The sequence below is a fragment of the Rhinoderma darwinii genome, chromosome 6, assembly GCF_050947455.1.
Source record: "Rhinoderma darwinii isolate aRhiDar2 chromosome 6, aRhiDar2.hap1, whole genome shotgun sequence".
NCBI classification, from domain to species: Eukaryota; Metazoa; Chordata; class Amphibia; order Anura; family Rhinodermatidae; genus Rhinoderma; species Rhinoderma darwinii.
In genome coordinates this window covers 3917961-3928382 of record NC_134692.1, presented here as the reverse complement: position 1 = coordinate 3928382, position 10422 = coordinate 3917961, and the positions used below count along the sequence as shown (strand labels likewise).

At 47.4% G+C, this 10422-nt stretch overlaps 1 protein-coding gene across 1 annotated transcript; it reads right to left on the bottom strand.

Annotated features, from left to right (window-relative positions):
- Positions 1 to 754: 754 nt before the first annotated feature.
- On the bottom strand, positions 755 to 10323 carry NIFK (nucleolar protein interacting with the FHA domain of MKI67). The gene is made up of 6 exons (XM_075829052.1): positions 10160 to 10323; positions 5575 to 5703; positions 4312 to 4420; positions 3006 to 3217; positions 1738 to 1797; positions 755 to 1658 (listed from the first exon to the last, which is right to left on the bottom strand). Exons 1-6 carry the CDS (start codon positions 10271 to 10273, stop codon positions 1467 to 1469), a joined length of 816 nt encoding a protein of 271 aa, XP_075685167.1. The 5' UTR covers positions 10274 to 10323; the 3' UTR covers positions 755 to 1466.
- Between the last annotated feature and the right edge of the window lie 99 nt (positions 10324 to 10422).

The window sequence follows — 10422 nt, the reverse complement described above, 5'->3', positions numbered from 1 at the left end:
TGCGTCCACAAGGCCAAAACCGTCTCAGTCCTGAAGGGGTTAAAGAGACTCATGATACTGACATATCATGAGAGCTTTATTACTTATTTTCCCTTTAAAACAACAATTCTTAGACCTCTAAGCCTTTGCCATTCCTCTGTTATACCTCCTAGAATTTTATGAATAAATTGACAACTGGGTATTACCAGTTAGGGGTGTGTCCCTACACAGACTGACAATGTCCAATCAGTGGGACACAGTAAGACTGTAGAGACACGCCCCTTTTGAAAAGCATACTGGTAAGTCAGCTGGCAATTTATTCATACATTTCTAGGAGGAATAACAGAGGAGCACCACAACACAGAGTTCTAAAATTATTTTACACAATGGTTATTTCATGAGGAATTCAAGTATCTACTAAAATAGACATGCCAGGAGAGGTGACCATTTTTTCCCCCTTATAAACCCCCCCCCCCCCCCCGCCCTCCTTATTTCCAGGGTCCTCCCAATTTCAGCACTATAAAAAAAATATATATCTTTTTAAACGTCCCGCTATGGTCCCTGCACCATTTTGGCTGCTGCCGCTTTCTTTTATATAATACACGAGGTATAGGAGAGGAGAGCACAATAAATGACATTGGTACATCGGCCATTGAGCCATAAAATTTCACTTTACAACATTCAACCCAAAAGTTTTGGAGGACAATAATGAATCATGTGTGTAGTACAAGGGTCACACATACAGGGCCCAAATAATGACGACAACCGCAGCACATCCAGAAACTGACAACCGACCTAGTTTATTACAAGCATTGATAATAAAATCCAGATTAGAAACAGAAGCCTCGAGATGAAAGGGGGGGCGGGGGGGGGGGTTTCCCACAAAACACCCGTATCCCCTTATCCACAGGACAGGGGATACACGTATGATCGCTCGGGGTGCAACTGCTGGGACCCCCAGTGATGACAACAGGGCCCCGAGTCCTACATAATAATGGAGCGCTGGTGCACATGCTCGACCAACGCCCCATTCATTTCTATGGCTGGCTGCCGGGGACGACAGTGCCAGAAGTCCCATAGAAATGAATGGAGCGCTGGCCGAGCATGTGCACCAGAACTCCATTCTCATGGAGCACTTCAGGGGACTTTTTTGGTCCCCCGTTCTCATCGCTGGGGGTCCCTTCAGTCAGTTACATGTGTTTTGTGGGAAAACCCCTTTAAGTCCGACGATCTCAGACACTGGTGAAAACCATCAGCAGAATAATAACACCCGGCTGATGGCGGATCAGTAGAGCAAGGTCCAAGCAGCAGAACAGAAGGGTGAAGAGTCCACGTTTGCTCCATCATCTGTGCCCGCCAATACCAATTATACAGACGGAGTCTGCGGGAGGCGGCCCTATGTACACGGAGTTGTCGGGAGAAGCGTCCACCACACCAGTGGACAGGACTTTGCTTCTGACCGCTGCTCTCTGAAGTCCATGCCGCCCTCATTTTGTCTGTAATTTCAGTTTCTTGACCTTCTTCCTCTTCTCCATCTTGCTGAGCTTTGTCTGTTTTTCAGGGGTGGTTTTGGCATCTGGTAACTTCAATACAATCTCATCGTCACTGTCATCACCTGCCTGCAGACGGACAGACTTCCTCCTCTCCAGCATGGCCGGGGTGCACACGGGGGTCACATCCTAAACAGAACCCACAGATTAATATAAATCCTTCACTGGATGAGTCTGAGGTCTGCGGCACGGGGTCGGCTCCACTCACCTGACTGTTCACGGAGGTGTCGGCATCAGCCATATCCGGTCTTACCTTCTTCTCAGACACCTGTGGACACGAGAGAGAAAATCACTGTCCTGATCAGAGATATTAATAAAGCACTGGGTCCCCCCTCCCCCCCCATTTTCAAACAGAGTGTAATGACATGTATTAACTTGGTGCTGCATTTCACAGGCCACCACTCTGATCCAGCCCGCCACTCTGATCCAGCCCGCCATGTGGTCATGTGATTTGTACCCCAACAACCCAAATTCTACCTGTCAGTCTCTTTGCAATGATATAGCTGCCGCCGCCACCATCCTGATCACGGTTGTATTTTGAGACACTTCATTAGTACATTGTATATGCATTTATTTGATACTTTGCATCGTCAGAGGGTTTTAACCTCATACGTCGTTGTAGGGAGACATGTTTGTGTTTTTAGAGGTATTTTAACTCAGGATGCAGATCTCATACATTGTTTTCTATCTGATTGGTGGTGAATGCTTTATAATCAGTCTTTTTCCCATGAGTGATCGTCCTGTGGCCTAACCAGGGACCAGGACGGGTCCAGCACATATTTGAACATTTTTAAAGGGATTTTCCGAGACACATTTATGACATATCCACAGGATGTCTCAGATAGATGCGGGCCCCACACCGATCTCCACAACGGGGCCCCCTAAACCCTGTTCTGCCACGGTGTTGAGGCTGAATTCCAACCATGAAAAAGTTACATTGTTTTAGGGGGCCAGAGGTGGGACCCGCATCTGACATTGATGATCTATCCTGTGGAGAGGTCATAAAATTCATGGGAAAATACCCTTTAAGTGTTTTTAGATTGTTTGCTTTATATTTTGTATTGTGATAATTTCATATTTAGATGCGCAGTCTGCTATACGTGTCCTTGCGTTACACTTACACCTGTTTATTGCATACGTTGACTTGTACTCTTCCACTCTCAGTGCCCGCTACTCTCCTTACTGTTAGTCTCTCAGTCTACGAGACTCGAATCAATGCTAATATAGACTTGAGAGCCGGACTTCCGGTCCCTACATCAGACGCTGCAAGACACGGGGAGTCAGAATAAAGATCATGTGCCCCCCACCACTTTCTGGAACAGCGTCCCGTGAATTGCAGCACCAGGTAAATCGATGCATTTGTCTACAATACATTTGCTAACAGTGGGTGGGAAAAAAAACAAAAAACTGAAAATGTAACAAAGTAGTGCTTCATTAACGGCATCATAACGGGACACGTTCGCCGCAGCTACTTACAAATCCCGGAAAGTCATAGTTGATGCCTGTCTTTGCGAGGCGTTTCCTCAGCCGCTTCTCTTTTCCCAGGAGTTTTGTCGTCATTTTGTTGTTCTGCTCCTCGCTGCGCCTCTTGTTGTAGCGCTTCACAGCCGGCAGAGCTGGTTTCTTGAAAATAGTGTCACATCCGACAAAGAGCCTGGGATTTACCTTCTCAGGTGGCAAAAGTTCACCTAAAAAGAGGGCAGAATTATTCTCCAGTTCTATAATAAGGGTCTTTATCAGGGGTCTCAAACTCGGCCGGGTAAGTGGGCCGCATATAGAAAAAATGGGAAGTTGACGGCCGCATTACTTTCAAATTTGATACAATACAAAATTATTGTTAATCAATTAGTTATTTGAACTACTATAACACTATATTACTATAACAATAACAACACTATATTACTATAACAATAATAACACTACATTACTAGAATAATAGCGCTAGGTTTAAAATTTGAGATATTTCTCCACGTGCTTATTTCAACAATCCAGTTTTCCAGTTTAAGCGTCGCTAAATGCAGTCCGGCGGCTCAGTTAGCACACATGTCAAGATTGGGCAGCCCCTTTCTAGACAATGCCATAGTGCCCGCCGCAGATAATACCACACACCTCTAGATAATGCTGCCTCAGTGCCCTCCGCAGATAATGCCAAACACACCCCAAGTAGATAGCTCCATTGGGGCTCCCTCTAGAAGTGGAATCCCCAGCCAGAGCGTTGCCGATGCTTTGGCTGGGGATTCCTCTACCGTCAGGGAATCCTCATGGACCGGAATGTGATATCAGGGGCAACCCCAGAGCCGGAGTCCCGGAGCAGTGCACTAGTATAGGACCTGCGTCGGAACTTTGGGAACGCCATTAACATCAGTGTCAATATATGGACAGTGATGTAAAGGGCTTCCCCAGAGCGGGAGTCACAGTGATGTCAGGAGCACAGCAGAGCCGCTTCTAGCACTGGGCAACCCCAGAGCTGGAGTCCCGGGCAGAGCACTAGTAGGCTCTTCCTGGGACACCAGCTGTGCTCCTGACATCACTGGGACTCCCGCTCTGGGGAAGCCCCTGACATCACTGTCGATGTATGGACAGCGATGTCAGAGGCTTCCCCAGAGCTGAGACTAAACTAGCGCTCTGCCCGAGACTCCGCTCTGGGGAAGACCCTGACATAGGTGGACAGCGATGTCAGGGAATTCCAGAGTCCCGGAGCAGTCTGTACTAGCAGCTCTGTGTCCCGCGGGCCGCGTGCTTGAGACCCCTGGTCTATATCATGGAAACACCGGATACTTACACTTTAGCAGCCGCTCGCAGAACAGGTAATTGTTCATCGTGTCCGCAACGATTTTAGCAACTTCTTCACATTCAAACTCCACAAAGGCGTAACCTTTACTGCCACCTGTCTGCAAATAAACACAAGACAGGGGTGAAAGAGGAAGCAACGACAGAACTGACAGGCTTAAAGGGAATGTCCATCTCTGATCATCACGTTCACATCTAGAATAAATCGACATAAAAGTGAAGTCAACTTTTAAGTATATCAGATACCTCATCTAGACCAAATCCGGAGTTACATTATGTATTATACCCCAGAGCTGCACTCAGTATTCTGCTGGTTGTAATAAGAAACAGTCAACAATCTTATAAACAAACACCAGCCTACTAGATTAGCTGAAGGCTTGATGCAAAGGGGGCAGTTATTTTTTCCTACATCAGATGACTTTACAGTGCCTGGTGTGTGAAATATAATACAGGATATAACTCAGGATCAGTACAGGATAAGTAATGTAAGTACACAGTGACACCGCCAGCAGAATAGTGAGCGCAGCTCTGGAGTATAATACAGGATATAACTCAGTATCATTACAGGATAAGTAATGTAATGTATGTACACAGTGACACCGCCAGCAGAATAGTGAGTGCAGCTCTGGAGTATAATACAGGATATAACTCAGTATCATTACAGGATAAGTAATGTAATGTATGTACACAGTGACTCCAGCAGCAGAATAGTGAGTGCAGCTCTGGAGTTTAATACAGGATGTAACTCAGGATCAGCACAGGATAAGTAATGTATGTACACAGTGACTCCACCAGTAGAATAGTGAGTGCAGCTCTGGAGTATAATACTGGATGTAACTCAGGATCAGTGCAGGATAAGTAATGTAATGTATTTACGCAGTGACTCCACCAGCAGAATAGTGAGTGCAGCTCTGGGGTATAATACAGGATATAACTCAGGATCAGCACAGGATAAGTAATGTAATGTATGTACACAATGACTCCACCAGCAGAATAGTGAGTGCAGCTCTGGAGTATAATACAGGATGTAACTCAGGATCAGCACAGGATAAGTAATGTAATGTACACAGTGACTCCACCAGCAGAATAGTGAGTGCAGCTCTGGAGTATAATACAGGATGTAACTCAGGATCAGTACAGGATAAGTAATGTAATGTATGTACACAGTGACTCCACCAGCAGAATAGTGAGTGCAGCTCTGGAGTATAATACAGCTAAATCTGAGTGTTTATTATTAGTCGTCGCTGGTTTTTACCTTCTTACTCCTGGACAGTCGTAGTCTGGTGACTGTTCCAAACTGGCTGAAATATTCCTTGAGCTGTGGTTCAAACAGAGCGCGAGGAATGTGCCCGATGTACAGTACACCTGGGGTGATTGTCTCTGCCTGAGGGGGGAGAAGACAAGTTATAAGTAGAGGTGGGAACGACACCCCCCCCCCCCCACACACACACCCCCCCCCCCCCCCACACACACACACACAGTTACATCAACCACATCCAGAACTCACAACATAAAGGAATATCCGCATACAGGTTGGGGTGACACCAGAGAGTGAAAGCTCCAGTTTTTCTTATAACATCTCTCAGTCCTAACCCGTCCACCGAAAATCCACCTAATTATCCGATGAGAGAATCGTGGAGGAACTGCGGTATAACGGGGAGCGGGAGCTCTGCGAGCACGAAAATGGCCAATCCCCTCCCCCACGGTTATCACTTAAAGGCATGGTGTCGCCCCAAAAACATGTTTTTTTTTTAAAATTTAAACATTTAGTGTGTGGGTGATTAAACATTGTTCAAATTTTTTTTATTTTTTTCGCGAGTCAGGAAATATTATAAATTTTTTCAAATTTATAATACTACCCATTTTTGGTCACTAGATGGAGCTGTTTGGAGCTAGTTCCCAAAATTGCAGCATTGCAACATTGGGTTAAAAGCTATCGCTCTAGTGAGCTCTCAGCAATCCCCCCTCCTTTATCCTGGCTAGTGCCGGGATAAACGAGGGGTTTGAAAGGTTTAACCTCCTACACTGTGTGTCGCCATTTTTTGAGGTAACCCACAGTGTAGTAGGTTTACATGCAGTAGTAAACACACACAAACACTAACATACATTGAAATCGCTTACCTGCTCCTGCCGCCGCGGCCCGTCCGCTCCCTTTGCTGCCGCTGTTCCATGTGCACTTGTCCGGAAGCCGCGACCGGAAGTAGTAATATTACTGTCCAGCCGCGACTTCCGGTCCACAGGAAAATGGCGCCGGACGGCGCCAATTTCGAATAGGACTGTGTGGGAGCGGCGCATGCGCAGTTCCCACACAGACGCCGTACACGGCAGTCAATGGGACGGGAGCCGTTCGCAGTCCCTATGGGACTGTGGCTGCCGTATTCCATGTCTGTGTGTGTCGTTAATCGACACACACAGAAATGGAACAAAAAATGGCAGCCCCCATAGGGAAGAAAAAGTGTGAAAATAAGAAACAGTAAAACACAAACACACAAATGAAAATAAACGTTTATATTACAGCACTAACATCTTTAACATATAAACAAATTATTTGTGATGACACTGTTCCTTTAATGCTGCTCACCAATAACGTAAATCTACTGGACACAAACTGACACACAAGTCACATGAACTGATCTACACGCAACATGGCGAGATCCAGAAAAACACAATACACGAGTATATATGTATCTATAGAAAACACAATACTTATACATACGCCCTCGTATGTATGTATAACCATATGGAACTTACGTCACACGTGTATAGACACCCGGGTCACCTGTACAGCACCTACAACATATGTATACTCGTCCTTCTCAATGAATTAGAATATCAGAGTTCATTTATTTCAGCTCATAAAGTCTCATATAATCTATAGATTCATCACACACAGAGGGATCTATTTTCAGCAGTTTCTTCTTGTAATGTTGTTGATTACGGGAACAGTTCATAAAAAAACAAAATTTAGTCTCAGAAAATGAGAATATTTTTGTAAGCCCAATTTCAAAAATACGGAAATGTCGTCCTACTGAGAAGTCTGTCCAGTATCTGCCCTCAATACTTGGCCGGGGCTCCGACTCTGCATGAATTACTGCATCAATGCGGCGTGGCATGGAGGCGATCAAGCCTGTGGCACTGCTGAGGTGGTATCAATGCGGCGTGGCATGGAGGCGATCAAGCCTGTGGCACTGCTGAGGTGGTATCAATGCGGCGTGGCATGGAGGCGATCAGCCGGTGTCACTGCTGAGGTGGTATCAATGCGGCGTGGCATGGAGGCGATCAGCCGATGTCACTGCTGAGGTGGTATCAATGCTGCATGGCATGGGGGCGATCAGCCTGTGGCACTGCTGAGGTGGTATCAATGCGGCGTGGCATGGGGGTGATCAGCCGGTGTCACTGCTGAGGTGTTATGGATGCCCAGGTTGCTTTGATATCGGCCTTCAGCTCGTCTGCATTGTTGGGTCTGGTGTCTCATCTTCCTCTTGACAATACCCTATAGATTCTCTATGGGGTTCAGGTCGGGCGAGTTTGCTGGCCAATCAAGTGCAGTGATAGGGTTCGCCCACATGCTCCAGAATTGCCGCGTTTTATCCAGCCGGTAAAAACGCAGCGGCATACAGCAGCAGCAAAGTGGATGTCATTTAACAAATCTCATCCACACGCTGCATAAAATATCCGAGATGAAGTTGACCTGTGGGGCGTAATTTTCAGACCGCAGCTGGTCAATTCCTGCTACGGAAAGTGACTGAATTGCTGCGTTTTTCATAGGCGATGTCTCCGTCTTCCAGCATTGGGAAAAACGCAGCCATTTACACACCATTTTCTGCAGCAATTCCGTTGTGTGTGGACAAGCCCGTACTGTGGTTGCAAAATTGACTCATCTGAAAACAGGACTTTGGACGCTGAGCAGCAGAGCCGTCCTTCTCGGTAAGAAGCTTCGGACATTGTCATGCGTCAGTTTTCTCCCATGTCCCGGATACATCTGTGTGCGGCGGCTCTTGAATCACTGACTCCAGCCGCCGTCCACTCCTTGTGAATTTCCCCCAGATTCTTGAATGGCCTTTTATTGACAATCCTTTCAAGGCTGCGGTTGTCCCTGTTGCTTGTGCACCTTTTTCTACCACACTTTTTCCTTCCTCTCAACTTTCCATTAATCTGCTTGGATACAGCGCTGTGTGGACAGCAGCTTATTTAGTAATATCCTTGTGTGGCTTCTCCTTGTGGAGGTGTCAATGACTCTTCTGGACAACGGTCACGTCAGCATCTTCCCCATGATTGTGCAGCCACTGAACCCGACTGTGACCATTTAAAGACTTAGGAAACCTTTGCCGGTGTTTTGTGTTGATTGGCTGATTAGACGGTCACACCAGGAGGCGACAATCTGCAAGTAACACCCAATATTCTCATTTTCTGACACACTAAATTTGGGGTTTTCATTAAAAGTTACCATAATCCTCAACAATAATACAAAAAAAAGCTGGAAATAGATCCCTCGGTGTGTGATGAACCTATAGAATATATGAGACACTTTATGAATTGACTTACTGAAATAAATGAACTTTTTGATGATCTTCTAATTCATTGAGAAGGACGAGTACATTCATCCCGGTCACCTGTACATACTATATACCCCCCTCCCCCAGTCACCTGTACAACCCGGTCACCTGTACATACTATATACCCCCCTCCCCCGGTCACCTGTACATACTATATACCCCCTCCCCCGGTCACCTGTACATACTATATACCCCCCTCCCCCGGTCACCTGTACAACCCGGTCACCTGTACATACTATATACCCCCCTCCCCCGGTCACCTGTACATACTATATACCCCCTCCCCCGGTCACCTGTACATACTATATACCCCCCTCCCCCAGTCACCTGTACAGCACACACTACACACATGTATATACAGCCCGGTCACCTGTACATACTATATACCCCCTCCCCCGGTCACCTGTACATACTATATATACCCCCTCCCCCGGTCACCTGTACAGCACACACGTGTATATACAGCCCGGTCACCTGTACATACTATATACCCCCTCCCCCGGTCACCTGTACATACTATATACCCCCCTCCCCCGGTCACCTGTACATACTATATACCCCCCTCCCCCGGTCACCTGTACATACTATATACCCCCCTCCCCCGGTCACCTGTACATACTATATACCCCCCTCCCCCGGTCACCTGTACATACTATATACCCCCCTCCCCCGGTCACCTGTACATACTATATACCCCCCTCCCCCGGTCACCTGTACATACTATATACCCCCCTCCCCGGTCACCTGTACATACTATATACCCCCCTCCCCCGGTCACCTGTACATACTATATACCCCCCTCCCCCGGTCACCTGTACATACTATATACCCCCCTCCCCCGGTCACCTGTACAACCCGGTCACCTGTACATACTATATACCCCCTCCCCCGGTCACCTGTACAGCACACACGTGTATATACAGCCCGGTCACCTGTACATACTATATACCCCCCTCCCCCAGTCACCTGTACATACTATATACCCCCTCCCCCAGTCACCTGTACAGCGCACACTACACACGTGTATATACACCCCAGTCACCTGTACATACTATATACCCCCCTCCCCCGGTCACCTGTACAGCGCACACTACACACGTGTATATACAGCCCGGTCACCTGTACATACTATATACCCCCCTCCCCCGGTCACCTGTACAGCGCACACTACACACGTGTATATACACCCCGATCACCTGTACATACTATATACCCCCTCCCCCGGTCACCTGTACATACTATATACCCCCTCCCCCGGTCACATGCACGGAGTGTTGTCGCTACCTGCGGTTTCTTGCGGATTTTCTGCACTTTCTTCTTGAACTCGTCCTGTAGTTTGGGGTCCAGGGAGAGCAGGGGACCCCCAGCGCTCAGCACCTCCTCACCCTGCGCCATCATCTCCGGACTGCAGCCCGGCTGTAACACGTGGATCTACGCCACTAACAGCGCCACCCAGCGGCCGGAGGAACACAGCGACCGCACTACAAACAGCGACACCTGGCGCCTGGCAGACACATTGAGACCGCATTACAAACAGCGACACCTAG